This window comes from Sciurus vulgaris (genome assembly GCF_902686455.1).
Source record: "Sciurus vulgaris genome assembly, chromosome: 11".
NCBI lineage: Eukaryota > Metazoa > Chordata > Mammalia > Rodentia > Sciuridae > Sciurus > Sciurus vulgaris.
Genome location: NC_136472.1, coordinates 120,274,519 through 120,301,678, shown reverse-complemented (window position 1 = coordinate 120,301,678; position 27,160 = coordinate 120,274,519). Strand labels below are relative to the sequence as shown.

General features: G+C 36.8%; 2 protein-coding genes across 2 annotated transcripts in view; one reads left to right on the top strand and one right to left on the bottom strand.

Moving 5' to 3' along the window:
- Positions 1 to 1,379: 1,379 nt before the first annotated feature.
- Positions 1,380 to 13,041, bottom strand: SPA17 (sperm autoantigenic protein 17). The gene is made up of 5 exons (XM_079104572.1): positions 12,893 to 13,041; positions 11,639 to 11,819; positions 6,099 to 6,169; positions 4,140 to 4,211; positions 1,380 to 1,697 (listed from the first exon to the last, which is right to left on the bottom strand). Exons 2-5 carry the CDS (start codon positions 11,790 to 11,792, stop codon positions 1,557 to 1,559), a joined length of 438 nt encoding a protein of 145 aa, XP_078960698.1. The 5' UTR covers positions 11,793 to 11,819; positions 12,893 to 13,041; the 3' UTR covers positions 1,380 to 1,556.
- A 66-nt stretch (positions 13,042 to 13,107) lies between these two features.
- SIAE (sialic acid acetylesterase) overlaps positions 13,108 to 27,160 on the top strand; it is a 33,471-nt gene continuing 19,418 nt past the window's right edge. The window contains exons 1-3 of the mRNA XM_079104509.1: positions 13,108 to 13,229; positions 16,852 to 17,013; positions 24,270 to 24,445. Of these exons, the coding sequence (XP_078960635.1) occupies positions 13,163 to 13,229; positions 16,852 to 17,013; positions 24,270 to 24,445 (405 nt within the window). The 5' untranslated portion in view covers positions 13,108 to 13,162. The remainder of the gene's footprint in view (positions 13,230 to 16,851; positions 17,014 to 24,269; positions 24,446 to 27,160) is intronic.

The window sequence follows — 27,160 nt, the reverse complement described above, 5'->3', positions numbered from 1 at the left end:
TAGAGAGATAAGTGCTAACAAAATGTTATTGATATGTGTTGTTATTAAGACCACATCCATTTCTTCCCCATTTTCTCCTTTTTCTTTTCCTCCTTCATAAATATCATTACCACTAAATTGTGTGTGTGTGTGTGTGTGTGCTTGTGTGTGTGAACTGACTATATGGAAAAAACAGTATTAATTTCTTTACATTTATAACACATAATAAAAAAAAGCTAAATGGTATCTTTTCCTCACCTGTTACATATTCACTAAAGAAAAGTCTTTGTATTAATTCTGGGCTCCCTTGATAATTCTTTGAGTAGGATGACTTTGTTCAAGAAGGAAAGGTGTTGAAAGTTGATGCTTTGAGTAGCATAATGGAATAAATAGCTGAAATCCTGGAGGAGAAATGATTTTTTCCCCATATCTAAGCCTGGAGGAGAGGGGGTAAGGATGGGAGGAAGGGGTACAGTGGATATTAAGGATTGGGAGTTTAGGTAGCATGCTGTTCTCCAGTAGCAGAAGGGAATCGAACTCTTTTTTTTTTTTTTTTTTTGGAATTGCACTCTTTGATCTAATCCCAAGTTTTCTGGACAAACAAGAGCAGGGCGGCATCAAAAAGGAGAGACTGAACTTTCTAAAAATAAGGTACTTAGGACTTGACTGGTTCACTGAAAAAATAACAGAGATAAAAAACTTCTTAGTTTGCAAAACATGTATTACCATTTATACACTAAAGATGCGTGGGAAGTTTTACCTGAAGAAGGGAGTATGACATAACGATAGCTTTTGTTTTTTCAAATACGATACTATTAGTCTAGTTCTGTGTGGTTTTAGAGAGCAAGACAATACCAAGCTGTAGGATGCATGAAGGAAAACATTTCACTATGAGATTTCAACACATGAATACATTTTTGATAAATGATTGAAAGCATGTATGACAAATGAAAACCAATGTAAAACTTATAAAGGAGGAAGTTTTTTTTTAACTTATCTTTCTAATAATTCAAGCTATTAAAAAATTAAGATTCTCGAAATGTGGTTTAATAGTAGAGCACTTGTCTGGTAAGATCAAGGCCCTGGGTTTGATTCTCTCTCTCTCTCTCTTTCACACACACACACACACACACACACACACACACACACTCTGAAAAGTATTTGAAGGGCAGTGGAATTCTTCATTACTAGAAGTGAAGCAGGGGCTAAAGAATCATTGTTTTTCAGCGATGCGATAGATTTATTCATTAGGTAATGGTTAGACCATACAACTTCTGACATCTCTGAAAACTCAGATACTCCAGTTCTATAGTTCTATAGCTGAATCCAGAGTGGTCTATACATAGACTTGGGGCAAGTATAAACAGTTCCCATGATCTTGGAGAAATCTTCAAGTGGAATGTTTCAATGGCATGTTTATTAAACAAATGCTCATGACAGATTTTCACAACAGCAACAAATGTTATTTCACAACATCAAATTTCCCTTACTAAGGAAAAAAAAAAAACCCGATAATCCCAACAAGGTTGATGGATTTGGATTATTTTTTCAAGTTTTCTGGGGGGAAACCAGTGTCCTTACTCCTTTTCCTCTTCTGTCTCATCTTTAACTTTATCTGATTTCATTTTCTTTACCTCTTCTCTGGCTACATGTCCCCGGAAGGCTGCTTGGATTTTGACAGCAGCAAATTCCTCTTTTTCTTTATCTTCCTTCAACTCCTTCATTGAAAGAAAAAGAGATTTTAAAAAGGTCTCATGTTTTTGATGCCATAAAAATAAGTGTATAAATTTAATCAATTTAGGGATACACTTTCAGAGATCTGTTGCTTCCTGAGGGAATTTTTATATATTGTCACATTGTGGATGTACTAAACAGCAAATGCCAAAATAGCAGACTTTTTGTTTTGTTGCTCTTTAATATGCCTCTGCAATAAAAGATCATTGCCAACTTTTTTTTTTCCAAAATAGCTCCTATTTAACAGTTTTCCTGAGTGATAACATTTTTGGGGGTGGGGAATAAGTAAGAAACCTTGAAACATGGGTAAAAATGTTAAGAAGATTAGTAAAAGTACTTTTTTGAAATAATCATGATTACATAAGATGATTAAAATGTTAACTTTTTAATTTATAAATAATTAGATAATTAAAATCAGATATTTAAGAGTGGAGTGCCAAAGATAAATTATTTGACTTAAGTAATGTCAGGTTTATCATTGTTGGTTGCACTTTGGCATATTAAAAAAATTAGGTATAATTTACAGACAGCCAAATGCAGGATCCTAAGTGCAAAATGGAATTGCCCTTAATATATTTTTCAATTATAAAAATTACATATACATATTTTAAATATCCAAATATCACTTTCAGTGAAAAGTTTTCTTCATTTTCCCAAATTCTTTCCTAATAGGTTAAGCATTATAATGATGGTGTGTGTGTGAGTGTATGTGCGCATATGTGTATCTTTCTAAAATTTCCCCATATACAAAAATGTTTATATGAAGATGTATATATGTGTGTGTGTGTGTGTGTGTGTGTGTGTGTGTGTGTGTGCAATACACTCACCTTCTTATTTTAAAAATGAGATTATTCTAATCATGGTGTTCTGCAGTTACTTTTTCCATGTAACTATCTTGGTTCTCTTTTTCTATGGTATTATTATAAAACTTTACCCATTCTTTTTTAATAATGCCATTGTATTATGTACTTTGATTTATTCTCTCTCTCTCCTATTGATGGATTCTTTCCTGACCATCTCCATGGTCAATGAGGCAAATGTAGCTATTAAATGAAAAAATGGTATAAAATCTTCTCAGATGGTGCCCCAAAATGTGCAAACAAATTACTCTCAAGTTGGAAATTAATTCTAACTTAAACCCATGAAAACCTACATAGAAGGGCACCTGTGAAAGATGTAAGGAAATGACTCTCTTTCCTTCTTCCATGAATTCCCACTACACTGCTACCAATATTAGGCTTATTGGATTGTATTTATATAATTCTGGAATAATTTGTAAGTATTATAGGGAAAATCTGCTCCTCATTGTGTGAGAAGTAAGGTATTCCTTGAGGGGCATGTCAATTTTTAGGTGTCAATTAATGATAACTCACTGGAACATCTGAACCTGAAAAGCAATTCGAAGTTTGGTCTTTGACATTATATAGAGTGGGTTCTTTCTCATAGGGTTTGGTCCTCTTGATTCTGGGCTTGAAGAATATAGACAGTGATATTCTGGTAAATGTTTAACAACTGGCTCTGCCCCTCAAAAAAAAAGAGCCCTGATTCCTAGTTTTTTCCATAATCTTAGTATGTTCAAGTGGCTATTAAAATGATATTACTGCTAGGCATGGTGAAGCATGCCTGCAATCCCAGCAACTTGGGAGGCTGAGGGAGAAGGATTGCAAGTTGGAGGGCAGCCTTAGCAATTTAGTGAGGCCCTAAGCAACTTAGAGAGATTCTGTCTCAAAATAAAAAATAAATAAAGGACTGGGGCTGTAGCTGAGTGGTAAAGTACCTTTGGTAGCCAAAAAAAAAAAAAAAAAAAAAAAAAAGAAGAAAAGAAATTATTGAATATGGAGTTAGGTAGAGATGTGCATAATCGTCTCTTGAGTGCTGGCTTTAGCATATAACTGAGTTATATTAAGGGCAAACTTCCCTTTGTCTCTGCACCTTGGTTGTAGGCTATCGGGCGGGAAGGCATTTTGTAGAGGGCTATGCATGGAAGATGAGTAAGCCACATTGTGTGAGGTCATTTTATTTCCCTGTATGTAATTCTCTTTGAATTTCCTTTTGTAATCTCTGAACCTCTGCCATTGTGACATGGTGACAGTAACAATTAGTGAAAAATTCCCAAAGTGGAAGATGAGTCTGAAAGATCAAGATTGAAGTTCTAAGTCCTGTTTGCATTTCCCCACGGGAAGATTTTCAATCACTGGCAATCTTGGAAAATAAGATTATATTTTTAATAGGAAGAATGAGTTTTCCTTTATAAGAGGCATGGATGAAAATGATACACCAATTTATCACTGACATTAATCATCTAGAAAGCAAAATTATGATTTTAACAATATAGATAATAGACTGATTCATATTTGGAGTATAATTTTAAACTGAGTGATATCATTCTTTGTAGAAGTTGATAATAAATGGAAAATATTACATACTACGGCATTGCCTGGTATGTCTTCCCCTTTCACAGATGTCTGTGACTTTTCTTGAACAGATTGTTCTTGCTCCTAGAGAGATGGGAAAGGGTCAATATATATCTTTTATTAAATAAAAAAGGTGGAACAAGAAGAAATAAATGAAAGCTCTCAAGGGAATATGTATAAACAAATTTCAAAGACCAAGAATTTGTCAAAAATGCTGGCTCTTCTGCTTTTGGAATGAATTTGCCACTGATAAACATTAAAAACAAACCATTGTCTTATAGTAAAATTCAATAAAATGAGGTAATGAGTCCTGAAGAAAGTACAAAAAAGAGGTGACAATGGTTTCTAAAATAGTCATAAATTAAATGCCATTGTGGTCCATAGAATGAAGTCAAATTGACTTAATGAAATTCATGGATTAAAAACTAAATCAAGAAAGTATGTTTCCCTGTGGAGAGTGATTTAAATATAAAAAGAGAAGCCAGCTCTGCCAATTTTTATATGGCTAATGAAGTGTTCCTTCAAAATAGAGGCTATGCTAATTCACCTCCTGTAGGAAGATCCTCTTTCACTTTAACCCATAAAACAGAAGATTGAGAATACATGAGCAAATCACATAAAGCTATTTGACACAAGGAAATAAATGTTTTTCAATATTATCCCCTTTATTTCACAGAGAATCTAGTAAAATAAAAATAAATAGATCATTTGCAGGCACAAATGGATGGAACTTCACTTTTGAACTCAATGGAATAAAGGACAGCTACTTCTGCAGAACATTTCCCATATGTACAGAAGAACATCATCAAAACTTGAAGTTTGTTCATTCATTTTACTTTTTTTTTTTTGCGGTGCTGGGGATTGAACCCAGGGCCTTGTGCTTACAAGGCAGGCACTCTACCAACTGAGCTCTATCCCCAGCCCTGTTCATTTGCTTTAATTCTAATCACTCAAAAGCCGGTGCTTTGTGGCTAGTGGTGTTATCTCAGTTGTACAAAGTAGTGTTCTCAAATTATTATTATTGTTGTTGTTGATATTATTTTGAGAAAGGGTCTCACTATGTTGTCCAGGCTGACCCTGAACTTCTGGATTCAAGTGATCCTCCTGCATTGACCTCCTGAGTGGCTAGGACAACAAGTAGGCAACACCACACCCAGCTAGTATTCTCAAATTTTAATATATCTACAAATTACTTTGGGGATCTTGTTAAAATAAAAACTCTGATTCGCAGAACTGGGGTAGAGACTATGAATTTCTATCAAATTCCCAGTTGATCCCAATAGTCTTTGTCAATCATCCTTCCTCATCTGAACCACATAACACAGAGAATGTTTTGAGTGGTGGTTTTTCTTAGTTTTCTTAGATCTTCCAAAGATGGTACAAAACTAGAATCACATTAGATACAAAGGCAAGACACTGATTCTTTACATGCAATGGGTGCTTCAGTTTAGGGCTGAAGTTTTTTGAGAAACCTTGTTAAGAAAAGCTGTCTTTGAGAATACTGCTGAGATGGGTTCAGATTCTGAAGAGATTAGTTTTACAGAGAAAACTTTATTCCGTTACCATCTTTAACTCTAATTAGTCTTTTGTAACATGTGACAGTGAAATAATTGAACTAGTGGTGTTTTACTTTATGAAATGTCGTCCATTTATCCAACAAGTTATTTGTTGAGTACCTGCTCTTGCTAAGCATTGTGATGTTCAATAAAATTTGAAGAATTAAAGACAGGATAATTTTTCTATAACTTTCAAGCACCTTCTGCCTATTGATCATCTTTAAACTTAAGCTTAGTATCTACACTTGATTCAAATACTTCAGAAAAGAATTTCATTAGAAAAAAATGTATAATTAAAAAGTTTTAATAAGTCATTTTTAATGCCTCACATAATTCTCACAATTTGGGGGAGAATTAATAATCTGTTTTCTGGATAGAATAAATAGCCAGATTCAACAGATACATAGATTTGTACCTTGAATGCATGGTTGTTATAGAAGCGGTCTTCAACCTTAGCCCCCCATTCTGCTGGATCGAAGTTGGTTTCTAAATAAGAAAAGAGAATAATTTCACTTATTTTGAGTTCATTAAAGTAAATCTTGAGTGGTAGCACAAAAAAGTTTCTTGTTCTAAGCCACAATTTCTTTACTGACAGTCAAAAGTCTTACTGATAATTCATATAGCCTAGTACTGCAGACACAACCAGTGATCATTAAATATATGATGATCAATTAAACACTAGATGAGCCCTTGGGAATATTTACATTAGCACTAAGAAACATACTTTCTGCCTTCACAGAATTTATAACAAAATGGGAGCGAGAGAACAAATGTTGATATTTAAATATGAATATAGGTACATATAAACATGTATTAGTAAATACAAAAAAGTATTTAAAAATAAATGCTAAGTAGTCAAGAAGTTTGGAAAACTGAAGAATGGGAGAGTTTTTTTTTTTTTTTTAAATGAGGCATGTTATTCAGACAATTGGTGTGATAGGGTGAGATATTTATATTTAAACAAATTTTCTTGAGCCTTTTCACTATGAAAAATTTCAAACCCAGAAAGTAGAGAGAATAATATAACAAATCCCCATATGCATATGACCTAGATTCAACAATTATTAACTCATGATTTATTTAATCAATAATCTTTTCTTCTGATTATTTTTAAGCCAAATCCAAGTACCCTATTATTTTATTTACAAATATTTGCATATGCATCTCTAAAAGATAAAGGATCTTTATCTTTAATATATAACCATACCATTATCATACCTAAATAGGAACAGTAATTTCTTAATATCTTCAACTACCTAGTCAACTATTCAAATTTCTCCCATTGTCTAGTATATTTTATTTGATTGTTGATTCAAATTAAACCTCGCAAAATGGGCACACACAGCCTATTGTTATGTCTTCTAAATTGCTTTAATGGAACCCCACCCAAACATTTTTTTCCTCGCAGCAATTAATTTGTTGATGGAATTGGGTCATTTTTCCTCTGGAATTTTCCACAGTTTGGATATTTATGACTCTATCTCCATGGTGGCTGTTAACAATTTCCTTTGCTTTTAAATGTTCTGTGGATCTATAGATCAGATTCAGGTTTGACTTTGGCGGGGCAAGAATACTTGATTGATAGAGCTGTGTATTACCGTCAGGAGATAAATAATATCTGCTTGTCTCTCTTTTTATAATTTTTATGGGTTCTTTGATGATAAATCACTTTAAGATCATTGCTTTAGGGGCTGCAAAATGGTAATACCCTAACTTTCTCATTACCTCTTTATTTTCTGAAGAAACTCAATAAAGAAAGTGGTTGTTTTCTTCAACTATTTGATTACCCTGAAATACAGTTCTTACAGAAAAGAAAGTTTTTCTTTCCCTCTATCAAGTTTTCAAAGTAATCAGTTATCTCCTAGGATCCTCTTGAGGTGGCCAATGAGTGGTAGGTTTTGCTTTTAGAATTATGAACTTATGAATATTTAACAAACTAGATGAATTCCAATACTGATGCTGTAATTGCCCAAAATTTAGCCAGAAGGAGCTTAATTCAGGCGCTCACATTCTCCTGAGTCCTTTACAAACTCCTTTAGAAATCCTTGAGAGTGTTCTTGTTTTTTGGTATGACAAGATGGTCAGCCTTATCTTCTGTATTTGCCCAGTGCACAGAATTAGCTAGTTCTCCAAGAAGCGATGGGTCCTGGGAAAAGATATTCAGAGATGAATATCTAGGAGCTAGGTGTCCCCTGGAACTGGACTGGTCATTGTTTTAAGGCTTTTTGAAGTATGAAGCTGAAAAAAACTTTCATTTTTCAAAAGAGAAAACATATCATGAGGTCACATTGATTTTTTTCAATTAAAATTTAGGATTATAGGGGTCCTGTGGTACATGATGGAACCCCAGTGACTTGGGAGGCTGAAGCAGGAGGGGCAAAGACGTTTTAGGCCAGCTTCAGCATCTTAGCAAGACTCTCAGCAACTTAGAACTTTTTCAACATAAAAAATAAGAAATAAAAGACTGGGGCTGTAGCTCAGTGGCAACACACTCCATGATTCAATCCCTAGTACCAATAAATATATAAAATAAATAAAATAAAATGTAGGATTACATAATTTTATAAACCTGTTTCATTTTAATAATTTTATGTCAATTTTCCTACACTAAAATTATTATTCCTCATAGCATAGTTGCTTACTTGCTTTATTCTATAACATATAAACAGGGTACAGAATAACACTCTATGTTAGTCAGCTTTCCACTACTATAACAAATACCCAAGATAAATAAACTTAAAAGAGGAAAGGTTTATTTTGGCTCAAAATTTTGGAGGTTTCAGTCTATGACTAATTGGCTTCAGTGTTTGGGTCTATGGTTATATCACAGCAGGAGTATGGAGGAGGTCTGTTTACCTCTTGGCCAACTATGAGAGACAAGAGTGTTCCACAATTCCCTTCAAGGTCATGCCCCCAGTGATCTAAAGTTTCCCACTAGGCCCCACCTCTAAAAGATTCCACCATCTCCCAACTGTGCCACAAAACTGGGGACAAGTCTTAACACATGAACCTGTCAGGGATATTCCTGAAAACAATTATAGCATTCTACTATAATATTAGCAATGATTACTGAAAGCATTTTAAGATTTTTTTTTGTTGTTGATTTTGGTTTTAGGATACACCTACCAGGTTTGTATAGTCAAATTACTATGTTATGTACTCACTTGAAATAATTCCCTTCTGTGTGTGTCACCTACTTACTATTAGTTCGTTTAACTTCACTTTTAAATTTTAGGAATTGCTTAACAATTTTTAAATGTAATTTTATTACTCTGCTAAATATTAATAAACCTAAACTATATTTTATCTTACATCTACCCAGTTTCCTTTTGCTACAGGAAAATGATAATTTTAAAAGATTTATTCTTACATTAAAATAAAGTTATGTACTCATATCAACCTTTTTTTTTAGATAAATAGCATACTAAGCACACCTTCTCCCATCTTGTTTTTTTTCCACTGATCCCTAAAGATCATTTCATAGCATTATCTAGAGATCGTCCTTATTCTTTTTTGAAGTTAAATATTATTCCATTTATTGATGTTTATTAAGTCCATCCCTATTATGAGGGTTGAATATGTAGCTCAGTGATACAGAATTTGTCAGCATGCATGAGGTCCTGAGATTGATTCCCAGCACTGCCCAAAAAAATTTCCATCATGGATTTTTAGGTTGTTTCCATAAATGATACAATGAAAAGTGTAGAGGTAGAACTTCTGGGTCAAATGTTAAACACATATATAATTTTGGTAGATACTACTGAGTTCCTATCCTTGAGATTGTACCATTTTGCTTTTCCACAAGTAATGTATATGAGTGTATATCCCCCCAACCTTGCCTAGAGTATATTGGCAAACAGCATTTTGCCAGTTTGATGTAGGGGTGGTTGTTGCTAATAGTGTAGTTTTGATTTGGACTTCTGTTACTTACAGCATTTGAGTAGATTTTCAGGTTAAGGGCCATTTGCATTTATTTTAGTCTGAATTGTTCATATCTGTTGCTCATTTTTTCAATAGGGTTGTCATTATAAATGAGTCATAAGACAGTTTTTACAAGTTCTTTATTAGGTTTATTAACCCACTGGGATAGAAATTACAAGTTTTTTTTTTTTTTTTTTCTGTTTGTCACTTGCTGTTTTATTTTCTTTATGGTACTTTTTGTGAGGTAAAAGTTTACTTTTATGACATCAATTCTATCAATCTGTTCATAATTGCAACTGGAGTTTGAAGCCATTAAAGCAACTTAGCAGTTTTCTTTCCTGTGTTGAGAAACTCATTCATATTTTTCTTAGTATTTACATGGTTTCTTTTTTAATATATGAATTTCCAACCAATTTGGAATTTATTCTGACATATGATGTATAAGGAACTGGTCTACTTTTATTTTTTTCCCTCTTTATCTCAATATCAATTCATAAGAAGTCCTCTGTTTCCCTACTGATTTGAGATACCACTTATACTATATACTGATATGTTTTTTGTCACAAAACAAATATTAAGACTAAAAATTACCTATGAGGAATGATAGTAAGGGAATTCTTACATTGTGTGGAATACTGAGCTGGATGTTCATGATTTCTTTTGCCTTTGTGGAGATATGAAATTTTGAAACTTGTATCAATTGGATAATTCACCTTTGGTTAACATGGGTGGGTGTGGTGCTTAAAATTTTTTCAAATAGTTTCACCGGTTGTTTATTACTAAGATAGTATCCCCAGGTCATTAATCTGAACAATCAATTGCTTTTGTACTGTGATTTGGCAATGATGACTCAAATGTTTCTGTAATGGGATGTTTCTGAGTTCTAAAATTAAACAAATGACTAAAGACTTTTTACTGCATGAATTTGTAAAATGAATGTTATGATAACAAAATTAGTGTTCATAATTTACCTCTTTCCCCAAAGCATTTTTCTTACTTTTTCTCCCTAAATATAGTTTCTCAAATGTTTTTAGAGCAACTTAAAATTTCAGATTGAGCAACAAATATTCATCTTGACTGGAAATGGAAAAGACCAGCAATGGCCAGGAAATTGGCAGAGATTCTGAGCTTTACAAGGGCAGAACAAAGAGGGCAAGGGGTGGAGCTGTGCCATGCATGTGAATTGTTTGAATTCAAGCCTTGTGCTAAGTTTCCTCCCTCTGTAAAATGATTTGCAATAGAATGTGTCTGTGTGCTTGCGGCTATTTCTAGTCACCTTTACCACTCTGTTGGAATACTGTCATTGACAATAACAATAACAATAATTTATACGGAATGATTTTTCTAGTCAAGAATAGGTTTTTAGTACTAACTTGTAACTACTAATTCCCAATTTTCATTCTGAGTCAGGTTATGATAGTCATGAACCTTCAAGGTTGGGAAATTTTATTCACATTAGTGAAGGAACTTTGTTTTGGTTCTCAATCAAAGAGTTACTGTTAGAGTGGATCTTAGTCTCTGTGCAGGAAGAGAGTTTTAGAGTATAGAGAATATAAATTACTTTCCCAAGTTCACTTTTCAAAACAGTTTGTCTCTGTGCCTTTATTAAAGAACAGTTTGATATACTCCAGTGAATACCAATTTATTTAATCTAAGGAGTGTTGAATTATTTTTATAACACTTTCAATAATTTCAAGTGAGAAGAATCAAAATTTAAAGAAAATTGCTAATTACCCTCTCAGGAGGAATAGACAGTCAACTTTTGGGGATGCGTTTTTGAACGTGGAGAGGAACACTTGTCTGACCTTTAGAGGTCCCCTTCCACACTGTGTGTCCATGAGAAATACAGTGAAGGAGGTCTGGATAATAAACTGGTAATCTTGAATAAGAGAACTAAGAGAAGCTTGTCAAAGAGGCACACAGTGTTTCAAATAACAAGAACTGTTACGTGAAGTCATCTGCTTCATAAAGTTTGCTGTAGAATGAAGATGGCCTTAAATGTTTACCATAATGTCTATTTAAAAAAAAGCTTACTCTCTCTTTTCTCTAGAAGGTTCTCAAAATATGCTGCTGCAAAAGCTGGTATGTTTTCTGGTTGCTCCCTCAGAATCTCACGTGTCAGGCCTTCAAGAAGATTCCCAAATCCTTGTGGAATTCGGTAGTGGGTGTTGGAGAATGGAATCGACATCTCTTTGGGAGGAATTGCCTAGAGTACCTAGAGATTCATTAAAGAGCATTTATCTTTAAATTTGTCTGATGTTAGTTACATAATCACAACTATGACAAAATATTTCTGACACCCAAATTTCTTGAACTTCAACCCTTGTTTCTCTAAATATACTCCAAATCTATATATTTTTCCCCAGAGAATTTGAAATTCTTCATTCTGAATCAGAATAGTACATTCAATTGACTAAATCATTTTTAAAAATTAAAAACCCCACAGTTTTTACTATGACACTAAGTACTTTTTCTCTGTCTTCCTGTCGATGTGGGTAGTTTTTGCTATTCCACAAGTATGTAGAGAGAATGATTATTAAGAAAGCTAGTTTAACGGAATTCATTATCGATCACAGAGAAGACAGTGTTTAAAGTCAAAAATGAAAAAAAAAATTAAAGTAGGAATTAGGTACTGGTTCTAGTTACTCCAACTTGTTGAATTAAATTTCACACATTTTCTTAGTTGCCACTTCTGATGCTCGAAGCACCTCTGCATTCTTAAAAACAGGGTTGAGGAGGGGGAGAAGGATTTTGGTTTTGAAATCCCAGGCTGCGAGGTTTTGGGGTGCTTTTATTTTCTGGTTTTGGTTTGTCTCGATCAGGCCTTCCCTTCCTGTCTCAGAATACAAGGGGCTAGATTAAGGTAGCTGCCAAGCATTGGGTTGGACGGAGTCTGAAAAGCTCTCCAGGGACCTGCCCTGTTTGTATGTGAGTCGGTGCTGAGCAAGGGCGGAGGCCTTGGTAGGGGTCCAGGTTGGAAGACAAGAGGGTTCAACGAGGCCCGAGTCCTCCCCCTGCCCTTTTCAGACTAAACGGGATGAGATCTATCTTCAAACGTGGTTTGTGAAAAGGATCGGTGCGACCCTGACCCAGGCTGGGGAGCGAGGGCGGACGGTATCAGAGGGACGTCGAGGGCCTGGGATTTCAGACTCTCGAGGGAGGGGCTGCCTTGGCCCTCAATCTGACCCCGCCTCCCCAGGGTGTGTAGGGGATGCTGAGGGAATAAGAAAGACGAAGGTAAAAGGCGAAGTCTCGGTGTTGAACAGCGAGTTGGGGAAAGCGCCTCACCTCTGCTTTCTCCCCGAGCTGGTGCGGATGGTTCCGGTTGTTTTTTCTCGTTGCTGGGTAACCGTTTTTTTTCTCCTAAACTACGGCGGCCCGGAGGGAGAGAGGCGCGCCTCCCCCGAGGCCGCGGTTGGTTGCGCGAACTGAAGGTCCAGGGAAGGGCAGGGTCAACCTCACAGGCCCCGCCCCGCCCCGCCCATCTCCCCGCCCCGCCCCTCCCCCTCCGTGGTGCACTTCCCTAGTCCAGCGGGTTGCCGACCGACCCTCGCAAGCATGGTCGTCACGGGGTCTGCACTCGGGCTGGTGCTGCCATTAATCCTTTGGGCCGACAGAAGTGCAGGTGAGGCGGCCTGGCTCGATCGGCCCCCTGCCCCTCAGACTGCGCCGGCTCCGAGGTCCCGATTCTCTTTGGGATCCCTATCTGCGGGCCCTCAAGGTCGGGGACCGAGCCCTTGGCCAGGAGCGGTTTTCTGCGACCCAGCCTGGCATGCAGGTGTTTGCTGGACCGGACCCCCAGCCCGTTGGCTTTCTCCACTCCCACCCACTGTCCTTAACTTGCGTGGAGGAGGGGAAGGAGTTGGGTTTATCAGAATGGGGAGGTTGAAATGTGCCCATACCGAGGCCCTCAGGGGAGATAGGGAAGGGGGCGAAGCTAAGTTAGAAACTATTTGGAAACAGGTGATTGAGTCATCCAAAACATTTCAGCAGCTTCCCCCTCAGTGGTGCCCTTGGGAGGCTGTGCATCAGGCTGGGTTCCTTGGGGGAATTAAATTTTACTCGTTTAAGTGGTTATTAGGGCTAAGAAATACAACCCCCTCACTCTCTCAGAATAATTTAAAGCTTAGCTTTGATTTCTGGTGCAGCTTGGAGATATTGGTGGTGGGATGATATACGTTGGGGGAGGAAAGTGACTCAAATTGGCCATTGCGCAGGTCAGAGCCTGTTGTCTGACTACCCTGGGCGACCCTGGGTCACAGCAAGAGACCAGAAAAGGGGATCTGTCTGCTAATACAAAGTAAAGTGATAGTGCTGAACTTTTTTCCTTCAAACCACTCAAAGATCGAGTCCCAAAGATCTCTTTTAAGTGGAAGTCGATATGGGAGAATTATATGACTGCTGCTTTACTGAAGCACCTGCAAAATACTCAGATTCACACAGGCAGCTGCCCACAAATAATTTTTAGAGTTTAATTAGTAGCGCTCTGCTTGTCCTTCCCTGACACATCACCACTCAGTGACCATTGGGGACCATCACAAGTTGGGGAGAAAGTACAGAAGAGTACAGCCATTATTAATTTTTTTCTGTTAAGGGTTATCTTTAGTATCAGTATTGATCTCCTTTCTATTATATCATTACATAACCTTCACTACCATTGACTATATTTTTCATTCATTCATTCATGCTATAAATTTCCCTTCCTTCTTACTTGGTTTTATATTCTGCAGTCTTTCCTTTAAACCACCTAATCCTTTTTGCCAATGTTTATCATGTAATATTTGAGGTGTAACAATGAATCAATGAAATGTCCCATGAACTCACCACTCAATTTGAGAACTAAAACACTGAGTTTTATTGAGCCAGTGTTGTCCTCCACAGTGCATCTGCCAGGTCCCCATGAGAGGTAACCACTAACCTAATTTTGTTAGTCCATTTGTAATGGTTTTCTGTCTATTCCCTGAAGCACTCATTCCTGTTTTTTTTTTTTTTTTTTTTTTTTTAACGCCTGCTCCCAAATGAAGGGAGAAATTAAAGAAAAAAAAAATCAAATGTTTAATGTGTATTGTGTTTGACACAAGAGCAATTGCCAGTCTTGTTCCCTCATTTTTTAGTCCACTGCTCAATTCCTTGGTCTTTCATGTTCCACTTTCTAATCAGGTTGGAATTTGAACCTTGTAAGGACAGGGAATATGATTTTTCCTTGATTTACTATCATTATCTGTGGCAAAGTGGAAATTATATTAACTTTGGAATCAGGTGACTTAGTTTCTAGGAGTCCTCCCATAAACTACATTGTGATTTGAGTCCAGTTGTCAAAGTTTAATATCTAGTGTCTTTAGCCCTGTGCTTGCTATAGTAAGCTCCCTACTAGAATGTCAGCTCCTTATTGATAAGGATTTTTTAAATCTAGTTTTTTCTTTTACTGTTATATCCCTAATTCTTAAAATAGTGCCTGGTGCATGGTAGGCATCAATCAATAAATATGTGTTGAATTAATGAATATGCAAGTTATTTTTAAAAATTGCTTAATTTATTTGAGTCTTAGTCTCTTGGTCAGTACTTTTTGATCACTAAATACCATGATTATAAAGAGGCTTTCTACCTCTAAAATTCTTTAGCCCAACATAATATAGCCATGCACAAAGATGTTCAGTAAGTGTATGTTGGTGAACACAGACTGCCTTGAAAAGGTACTTCCCCAGTCTATGGGCTACTGGCTGCATACTCAGATATGCAAATAGCAACCAGTTTTCTTCACTCCATTCCACTACTCCTACCCTCTCTCTACTTAGCTCTTATTTATGCTTTTGATTTTTGGTTTTTGTTCCATGTGAAGTACCCACTCAAGACAGGGTCCTCCCACACATGTGCCTCCCCCTTCCCTCAGCAGGCTGCCAACCTGCTTATGCAATTCTGGGGTGTTGTGGTCTCTTAGAGTGTTTTGCTTATGGCAGCTGTTATTTGTAGCCTGTTAGGCCTTCTGGGTGATATCTGATTGTCACATAGGTATCATGATCAAGCTAGCTGGTGGGGGTGGGGGTGGGGAGCATGAGTGCTGGCTGAGGACTTTAGGGACTGGGCTGTTATTCCAAAAGCAGTATAATAGGCCACCAAGGTTGTGTAGGAGACCCCATTAGCTGTACTGCTATTAAGTGTAGCCTAAGGGGCCTGTCATCATTTGTAGCTTCCAGGAAGGAAAATGTCAGCTTTGTTAATTCTGATTCTTTTTCCTGCCTATCATTTTTTGTTTAAAACCCTTAAATTTAATTTTGTAAATTATTTTCTTTTGGGGTCTTTTTTTTGGTCTTTTTTGTCAGATGAATTGGGATATAAGTTTTATTATTTTCCATGTTAAAATTTTTGATGAGGAACTCACTGAGATCATTTGGATTTTATTAAAAAATACTTTGATATAGGCTGAAGTTAAAAATAGAAGTGATCTTGTTAAAGTGAGTTATTCAGTTTTGTTAGAGACTCTCTAGAATAGAATCCACAGTTTCAATTGTGCTTTCTCTTTTTGTATAATTTAGGTTGTGAAATGGGCAAATTATAACAAAAGACCTTTCTTTAGACACTTTGACCTTTTGTCTCTCACTAACCTTATTTTTGTGTTTTGATTTATCTGAATTTACCTGAAAAAGAAGCAGACTTTTCAAAAATATTCATAAATACAGTACTGGGTTGTCAAAAAACCATAATAAGGGAAATTATTTGAAGGAAATTAACATTGGTAAGAGATAAAAGGTGTGTGTGTGGGGTATTAGAGAAGCTGTGTTGGAGACAGGACTGCTTCTTTATTCCCAGCTACTAGGGGGTAGGTGTAGTAATGGAAAGTCAGGGAAAGAAGTGGTTTATTTTTCTTATAAACATCATCTGTGAGGTACATTGAAAGGAGCATTTTAGTGATCTGGGGGGAGAAGGTAGTCAAGTATTAGGGCCTAGTCTGAGAGCAAAGGAAGATCAACAAGAACTCTGAAGGGGAGAGAAGGAAAAGAGGCTGTGGTACACTGGTTTCCTTAGAGGTCATCATGTATTATGATGTGTATTGTTGGAAACTGTTCTTGTTTTATCACTTACTTAATTAAGATCTAGTTACTTAACTTACTTAAGATCTCGTTTTAGAAGATTAAAAGGTTTGAATATACTCGAATTCTTTGGTATAGACTGTATTTTCTTTGCTGTTTCACCAGATGTAATTGGTGCTGAATCTCCCAGATAATGTACCTGTCTGCTGGATTTTTTAGGTATTGGTTTTCGCTTTGCTTCATACATTGATAATTACATGGTGCTGCAGAAGGAGCCTGCAGGAGCAGTGATCTGGGGCTTTGGTATACCTGAAGCCATGGTGACAGTGACCTTGTACCAAGGTCAAGAAACCATTATGAAGAAAGTGACCCATGTGAAAGGTAAGGCAGCTTGTCTTCTGTTCAGCTATTGTCTTCTTCTGCCACCTGCTGGATTATCTGAAAATTAATGCTTATGCTCCTGCCCCCCAGGTCATCTATCTATCAGTCTTTCCATCCATCCATCCATCCATCCATCTATCCATTCATCCTTTCATCAGTGTTATTTGAGTATTTACTATGTGGTAGGAACTGAGAATACAGAGAAGAATAAGGCTCAAAGTCTCTGTGAAGAGCTTGTGGAACAATACAAATTGATACCAAGTCATATAGTGCTGTGATGAATGTTATGACAAAGATGTATATAGGACTATCATGGAATATAGAAGAAAAACATTAACTCTGGCACTATAGAGGTGTGGTTAAGAACTTTGGCTCTGGAATTTACTGGGTTTGGTTTTGACTGTTGTCATTTAACGAGATGTTATTAAAAATCTGTGTCTTGGTTTCTTTAAATGTGAAATGGAGATAGTCATAATACTTACTGGATTATTTTAAGGATGAAATGAACTAACATATATAAAGTACTTAGAACAGTGCCTGACACATAAGTACTGAATAAGTTTTATCAATCATTTTTGTTATTGTTACTACTACTACTATTATTATTTAGTTGGCACTCAACTATTTATTTAGTGTCCACTGTGTGCCACATACTGTGCTGAGTATTGGTGATAAAGTGATGAGCAAAACAGATATGCCTTCTCCCTTAATGAAACCCTCTTCATGTATTTAGGGGAGACAGGAAAATAATGTGTGATAAGTACCACAATGAGGAAGGACATAATGTATGGAAATGTTTATGGTAGTAGGGATAAAGAACTTGTTCTGAGGCTAGTCTTGAAAGATGGGTAGGAAAGACCAGAAAGAGGGAGAAGTTGGGGCAAAAGCATGGAGGCATGAGTGGAGGTGAGTCATTGGAGAAGTGCCAAGCAGGTAGGTAAGGTAGGTAGGAGGTGAGGTTGGGAAGGTGAGGTGGGGAGGTAAGGAGGCTTGTTTGTCTTGACTAATTAGTAGATTCTCTATTTTGGATCAATCCATTTTAAGTAGCACAATAACCTGATCAAATTGGTATGTTAGAAAGATCCCCTTGAAAGTACTGTGGAAAGTGGATTGGAGAGCAGTAAGATAGGTAGCAGTGGTGGGACTTGTTAGCATGTTATTATATTATCCAGCCAATACAAGATGAGGGCTTGACCCAAAAGAGTAGCCATGAGGATTGATGGTCAAAAAGATGAGAACTAGCAGCTTTCATGAGCAGGGAGATATCATAAAGGGATCTCTTTCTAGACGAGATGAAGATATAGAAGATAGTGTAGATGAGGCAAATCTAGAAGTTGCCAGAAGCAGAATGGTGTGCTCAGGGCTGGGTCATACGAGGTAGCCCTAGAGCTTGGGAATGTGGAAGTGACAGTGAGGCAAGTAAGAGACTACTGGGGGAGGAGGGTGTTGGAGTTAACATACGAATTGGTGGTTTTCAGCAATTAGAATATACATGTGACAAGGAAGCTGGTGGAAATTTTCCTGGCCCCTAAAAACAAGGATGGCCTTGTTAGTTTTGTCAGAGTACAGAACTGATGATCTAATCCAGAGTCTTCCAGACCCAGTGATGTTGTTTTCATATTCCAGCAAATTTTCATTCAGCAAGCATTTGAAAATACTGCATGCCAGGCATAGATGCAAGGTAAGAACTTCTAACTCTTGGATTTTTAAGACTTTTTAAGGTAAGATTGTTGTTGGGTAGAATTAAGAGACCTGAAAGGGAAACTGAAGCTGATTGAGGCATGGTTGTCTGTTGATCTAAATGCTACTGGTGACACAGGATATGCTGAAAATGAAGAATCCCAGAACTAGTGCTTTCTGTTTGTGCTGTGTTCCTCTTAGAAATGAGCAGCTTTGTGTGCAAAAAGTGGCCCTCTCAGTAAATGACATCGATTATAGAAATTTTCTATGGTTTAAAAATAAGAAATGGGGTTTTATTGGTGCTAATAATGTTACCAATAAATATCCAAGAGACAGAGACTGCATAATACTGTAGATAGATAAAGAGAGCACATGATATTATATAGCATTTCAGTTTTAAAGATTGTTCTTAGTGTTATTTTTAGAGTTTTTACCCCCTCTTGACTGATTCAGGGTTAATATCTGAGGTGGGCAGAGATGAAGCTGGAGGGTAGGAGGTGATGGGAAGGCATCAAATGTAAATCATTCAGAGAAGAACTTCCTTTTTTATTTATAGTGATTGCAAACCTGCTAATTCATCTTAAGTTCAATTCTATAAACATCTATCAAGGGCGTAGTGCATATAAAACACTGTCACAGAAATTAAAGGAAAATATAAAGAAGGATGAAAACAGTGCCCACCTCTCAGAAGCTCATTCTCTCATGTTGTCCTTTCATTTTTAGTGGTTTAGGCTCAAATAATGCTCCAGTTGCCTCACTGTAAAGTGATGTTCTTTGGAATTAAAATAACCAACAGACTTAAGGTAATCAAGTGATTCATGGACTGTTGATACTTTCACAGGAAAAGGGGCTGATGTTATTGGCGGTAGTGGTAGATCAATTTATCAGAATTCCCACATTTACTTGGTAGAGAATAAAGGTATTTTAGTTTATGGAGGTCAGAAAACCTACTTCTGTGGGCATCTTTCTCTGTTCTGCCCATGAAGAAAAATGAATAAAACGTTATTTGGAATAAGGAAGGTAGACATGTAAGAAAATTCATAGTGCAGACAAAAAATGCCCCTCAAAAGAGACACTCCAGGGGATATTGAACAGTTGGATTCTCTTTTAAATTTTGATGAGGACTCTGGGATTTTCTGTCAGACTATCTCAATATCCCACTTGGTCTACTTGTTACCTGTAATCCTCTAGGGACCCAAAACATAGTGGAGTTTAACAACATGTAGGTTTTTGTCCAGCAGACTGACACTTAAGCATTGGGAAAATAAATACCTGAAGGATGATACAAATGTGGTCACTTACTGGGTCTGTTCAAACCTTGTTGTCAAGTAATGCAGACAGAAGGAATAAAGCTGGGGAGAATAGGTATCATCTCATTTTAACAAACCTAGCAGGGTGTGTGTGTGTGTGTGTGTGGGTGTGTGTGTGTGTGTGTGTGCGCGTGCGTGCGCGCAGGCATGTGTATATGCGGATGGTCAAATGAGGGTGTCTGTATTTGTCATCATGATTGAGGAAAACAGATTAATCTCCTCTTAGAGAAACACAAAAAACCTTGCATGCACAAGATCCTGGGTTCAATCCCCAGCACCACAAAAAAAAAAAAAAAAAAAAAAAAAAAAAAAAAAAAAAAAAAAAAAAAAGTATGCAAGAGAAACACACAAAAATCCAAAACCTCTCCCCACCCCTGCTTGCACTGCTTGCAGTGGTAGCATGCATACTAGTTTTTTACATTACATAATAAATTACCATGGACTTAGGTGCTTTTAAAATAACACACCTTCACTCTCTCACAATTTCTGTATGTCCATGGCCTGGCCATGGTGGAGCTGTTTTCAGCTCAGTTCTCACCAGGCTGAAGTCAAGATCAGGCTGTGTTCTTAGCTGGAGGTGTGACTGTTGAGTGATCCAGGTGCAATCCCCCTAAGGTTGCTGGCAGAATTAATTTCCTTGAGGGGCAGACTTCATGGCAGCATCTCTGTGGCTTCAAATCTGACCTCTGAACCCTCTATTAAAAGGCCCACTTTGGTAAGTCAGGCCTACCCAGGATAATCTCCCCTTTTATTCACTGAAAGTTAACTGATTAGGGACTTTAATTACATCTGTAAACTCCCTTTACCTTTTCCATATAACATAGCCTAATCACAAGAGTGACATCTCATCTTTACTGTTTTCTTTTGGTTGGAAGAAAATCACAGATTCTTTTTGCTCTTGAAGGGAGGGGATAATATAAGTCTGTGACTTTGGAGGTCACCCTAAGGGGTGTCTTTCACAGCCATGCTGTAGCTGAAGTAACTTGCATGAGCAATTTTATTGAAAGAAAAGTAATAAGGGATGGTTTAGGCAATAAACCTTCACCTTCAAGCCACTGAACCACTTTGTAGTTGGTGAAAATCCAGGATTCTGTGAGGAGCAGTGTATAGGGCTGCTTCTTTCAGCTCTATGTTTTTCCTCTTGGGAAGGCAAAGGTCATGGATAATTTTTCTTTTCTCTTTTTTGGCATCCGAGATTTTGGCACAATAACCTCCAAAATAATTAACATCTGATGTGAATAGCAAAAAGAAAAAGCAAGAGAGCACTTTATGACTAATCATGTCTCTGAGCAAATTATTTTCATTTTTTTCCTTTGTTTGCTGTTCTCATTTTGAAGTTGCAATTAATTGGGGAGATGGAGAGAAGATGGAGATTACATAGTTTTTTACTTATGTCCTTGGCTGGAATATGAAGAGCAACAGTAAGAAATAGGCCACAAAATATGCTGTTACACATGAAAACATAAAGCCCTAGTCAAATTGCATGGCTTTCTCATCAGTGTAACCCAGGACTGGGGTTTATTTTCTGACATTTACTTGATGGAGTGCCAGGCTTATGGTAAGCACTCTTAAGTAGCTGTATAATGAAGAAAGGAAATTAATCTTCCTAGGTGGTAGAAGAAAGAATGTAAAGGAACAGAGATTTGAAACAAAAATGAGAATTTACAGACACCTGGGCCAGGATTGGTAAAAGGCATAACAAGATAGCAAGTGTTTGGATCCTGACGGAGGAACCAGACCAACTAAGGCTCAGAAATCTTATCAGGATCAGCAGAAAACCAGCTGGATGGTGAACTTGGCATGTAGTGATGGCGAACTCTTTGTGGTCAGTGGCATAATTTTATTATTTGTACTCAAAGTGGTGGGCTTGATGGTCAGCAGAGCTTCTAAAACCTCTTAACTGAACTTCACTGGCCTTTGGTCATCCAGTATTGACCTGATAATCCAAGGACCAGTCAGCTCTCCTTTGAAACTCTTTGGCTTTTACATAGAAGGAAGTCTTCTGGGGTCTTTGAAGATGTCAAAAGCAGGTTAAGACCTGAGGCTCTAGGCTCCACAGGGAGCCCACCTTCCAGCTGTATTAGATTGAAATTGCCATGTTTTACTCAAATTATTCATATTCCCACTCCCTTCTGGTCTTTTTATTCTTGGGCAGTAAAACTTTCCAGAAGTTCTGGTAAGGGTAGTTTTCTTCACCTGCCATGTAGCCTGGATTGAGGTCAAGGGTAAATCCCTAATTAACAGCAGTAACTAGGAATATGTTGTATAGTAGTGAAAGGCTAAGAAATAGTCCTATCCTGGATTTTCTGGGGGTGACCCCATCACCTTATGTGAGTAATGTTGGTGGCAGAAGGACAGAGCTTTAGTGAGATATGTCAGTACAGGAAGCCTGGAAAGACCTTGGCAAGACTATTAGGACAGATTGGAGCGTCTGCCTGCTCAGAAGTGTAAGCCATACGGAGCATATCACACCTGTGCGACACAATCTGTACTAGCTGCCCACTGTTTCCAAAACAGTGATTTTTCTGGTTTAGGTGACTTATACATTTAATATTTTGATGTCTCGCTATTGGTGATAGAAAAACAATTGTGAACATTTGGTTCCGGGCTTAATTGACCTCCTAGAGATGGCAGTTGCAAGCTCAGTGGATTATGCTTTCCAGAGGAGCAAATATGCATCCTTTCACTGATACCTCGAGGGTTTTTGGACATTTCCTCCAGGAAAGTCATCCTTTATGATTTAGGATTTTGCTAATCTCCTTATATGCATGTGGGCACCTTGTGTGTCTGCTTAGTTTTTGCTGATTAGAAAGAACTGCACAGTGTGTAGCACATAGTAGGTACTTGGATGATATTTTTATAATTATTATTTCTCATGGGTTGGGTATAATAACTTCAGCATGCTGTTTCCAGTTTTTACCATTCTTTTCCTTCACATTAACATTGATCTGAATTATAAGTCAGTTCATATACTTTGAAAAAATATTTATTTTAAATTGTTCATTTCTCTGTTTTTCTACTCTGATTTCTTCAACTTTGCTCATTGCTTCATCCTTTTAGGCATAATTTTGTTATTTTGAAGGTATTTTCCTAAGTCTCTGAGTATGATGTTGGCAGTGGTGACCCCTGCAGTGTGTTTTAGAAGTAGGAAGATGGTGGTGATGGGGTGTTTCTAAGGAAAAGGCTATGAATGTCTGAAATAGGGTTTTAGATAGCTTCTCAGTTTCCTAATTGAGTCCAAACATATTAAGTCTTGTGAAGGACTCTGAAAATATTTAATTGGACAAATCAAAATATTTTTCCATAGGTTAATTTGTGTGTCTTCTACTGCTTTCTTCTTGGTGCCTTGTAATTATACATAATATTGGATTCATCATATTTGCGTGTAACATGATTTGATCTTTTTCACAGTGTCTTCCCTTTCCCTCTTTGATCTATTCTATTGATCTCTCTTATATTATTATTATTGTTGTTTTAATTAATGCATTATAATTATATAGCTATATCATATATGTGTATATATCTGTTATATATGTAATACATACATATATATTATATATATGTATATTATGTTACACATATATAAAATTCATTGTGGTAAATTCATACATGGACACAGCATAGTTTGGTAGATTTCATTCCATGCCCTTCCCTCCTCCTGTCATCTCAATTCCCTTCCTCTACTCTATTGGTCTCCTATTTTTGTCCCACTGATTTTTGATGCATCAATTTCTTTATGCTCCTTAACTACTGGTGGTATTTATTCTTGTTAGGAACATGAGAGGAGGTGGAGGTTCATAACAAGGGTGATTGCACTTTCAGGGGAAGTTTCAGATTATAAGTGATTTTTCTGTGCTCACATTTGATTGAAGTTAGTTTGGGTGTAGAGAGATGATTAGATTATGTTAATATTGACAGTTGGATAGTGTAACAAGAATTTCTGTTTTTTTGTTTTTTTTTTTTTAGTAAATTCCCTTGAATTTTAATCTGTGTGTATTTTTGTCTGTCCTCATTTAGGATTATAACTGGGCAACTTATTTTTCTTGTAAATGCTTCAGTTAAAAATAAGAAGGGATTGGTACAGATTAAGGATAAAAATGCTGCTTTTCTTGTCAGTTCCATCCCTTTTTCTGAAATATGGCCAATCTTTATAGTTTTGAATACAGTTTATCACAGAGGCTGGGAACAGCTATAAATGAGTATAATTGGGCTTTAATTTCATTTTAAGTGATTGATTAATTCCTTGGAGACCTGTTGTTATTTCAGCGCCCTCTAATACTTGGATGGTGGTACTGGATCCTATGAAGCCTGGTGGACCTTTTGAATTGATGGCACAACAGAATTCTGGGACAAGAAATATTACCTCAAAAGTCCATGATATCTTATTTGGAGATGTCTGGCTTTGCAGTGGGCAGAGTAATATGCAAATGACTGTGTTACAGGTAATGGTTCAGAGTCTCTGCAATAATAAATAATGTTGATGATAAAGACAAAGAAGTAAGAGAAGGGTACAACATGAGAAGGAAGGCTGTTTCTATTAAGTATTTACCATGTGCCAAGATCTGTTCTAAGTGCTTTCATGTGTTAATTAATTTAACAACCTTAATAGTTAAGTCACTGATTAGATTGGCAGTAATTGATTGGCACTAATATGTTTCTATACTTTGTTTGCTTTAATGGATTTAGAACTTGGAAATGTTACTGTTTTCCCTAGCTCTTTCTCCAAATCTGAAGTTGTTTTTCCAGTTGATTTTTATTTTATTTTTTTGCTTCCTTCATTATCCACTTTCACATCTTTGAGAAATATTTAAATTTGAGGTTTAAAAATCTCTATAATTAGATCATGATCTCAATTCACTTCTCTTTAAATTTTTTTATATGAATCCTTTCAGATTAGAATTTCTTATTTTGCTTCTCTAGTTACTATTCTTTATAGTTTCTTCTTCCATGGCTTTTTTTTTTTAAACCTATTACTAAATAATGCTACTAGAAAAGATCTCGCTCTGGACATATCTACTTTATATCATCATTAGTTTTCTAATTTAGACTCTAAATTCTCATATTTATATTTTCCTAAAAAATATTTTATTTTTCTTACTCCTTGCCTTACTTAAATATATGGAAAACTTTGAATCGAAATGCTCATTATGCTGAACTTTGGACTCTTTTAGTTTAGTTGAATGGACATAAAATTGAAGTTTTATTTCTTGATAGAAAGCATGATTTTGTATAGAGGAATTGCTGTTAACTCACTGAGGAAAACAGTAATTTCCTTAATGCTCTAATTACAGTTCCATGTTTGCACAGAAAGGCATGGACCAGATCTGTTTGTATCTATATAGTCACTTTCTCAATAGCAGCCTATGCCAAGGAATCCCATCCCAATTTCTGTCAAGCTAAATGAGATCTTGATTGTTAGGAGTAAACACATTCTTTCTGCCTAGAATTTACTCTTAAGCATATTCTGTACTAAGCTAGGGCTGTGAGCTCTGAGATGTAGGGGAACAGAAAAAAGATTCCATTTGAAATATCCAAGTGTAAATTTTTTATTTTAAACCATGCACTTGGTTTGCAAGACAGAATTTTAGGTGCTGATGGTATTGAAAGCCAAGTTTTCTAGTCTCTTAACAGTCTGTAGAATCTTATATTTTGATTAGAAGGAGACATGATTCCCCTTTATTCCTTTTGCTTCTTTTCCCCCTATAGACCTCCCCGCCACATGCATGCACTCAAGCTTGCATCAGACACTGCGTATCTTTTCCTCCCTCCCATGTGACTTTTCTGAGGAGGTAAAATTCTCACTATAACATACACTTTTCACATTCAAAGAAGGAAATGGCAGATTGTATGCCCATCTTGTTGTTAGGGTAAAGTGGAATTTTAAAATTGAATGTTATTTATAACACTGAGTGAGATGTTTATAAATGGAGAAAAATCTAAATGTTCATCTGTTGCCTCCTAAGTCAGGGTAGGTCTTAAGACTTGGCTATTTCTTGTTAGGTTTAGAAAAAGATGGCCATTGTCAGACAGGAAACCCATTTCTCCATAGCTTGGCACTCCCCATATTTTTACTTTACCAGTAGAGAAATTAAAATCCAGAAGGGAAGGGCTGGTATCATATCTCAATAAAAGATTCATAGGAGTTTTGATAACTGGCTTCTTTATAGTTATTATGTCAACTTTAGGATTACTATACTATGCTGTAGTAGAATATAAAGTAACTTACAGAATCTTCAAATTCTTTTAAGTCAGTAATTTTCTCTGTCCTTCATGTGCATTCATGTGTGTGCACATACACATTCACGTATGCATGCTCTCACATGCATGCCTTGCTCCCACATGCAGACCCCATGCCAAGATTCTCTGAGGAAATAGATTCTTGACGCGTCTTCATTAATTCAAGAATGTGGTATAAAGGTTACAAAATGAACACCGGTGAGCAGCTGCTTTGATGGCGAACGGTCTGGTCCCTGGAGAGGCAGCAGTGCTCTCCCTCAGCCTCAGCAGCGTTAATGACTTCAAATACCTTGATCTTCATTTACATCCTCATTTAAATACTTGGTAGAAAAATAATTACACTGAGGTGTTTGATGAGATGAAATCTGATCTCAGCAGATGGAGTAAGGTTTCCCCTTTCATCAGCAGGGAAACCAAGTGTCATTTAAATGAAAATCTTCCTGAAATCTCTTTATTCCTAAGTTAGCTGCCAATATCCCTGAGGAAATGCTTCCATCAAAAAGGCCTAGTAATATTGGGAAAGGCTACCAGTTTCAGAAGTGATTGTCATCGGCTATAGCAGGAAAATTTTCCCCACCCCCATTTTTGTTAACACTTTCTGTAGTTTTCAAGTTCTGGCTTGAAATAATACAAAAGTGTGAGTTTGAAAATGGAAGTTTTCCAGGCAGTGTTTTGGATCCAGTTCCATATGCTGGTAACAATACAGGAGAATGCCAGTCACTCTGACTCCGTTGGCCTGGCAGTACACTAATCGTTAGCAACGAGTCTAAAAGACAAGTAGCATGTTCTCCCATGCTGCCTCCTCAAGCTGGCATCTCATTGCCATGAGGCGCTTGAGTTCCCAGTCAGTGCGGAAGCTAGTGTGGGTGGAGAGGATGAAAGCAGTTTCATCCACTGTTTCCATGGAAGCAACATATGAT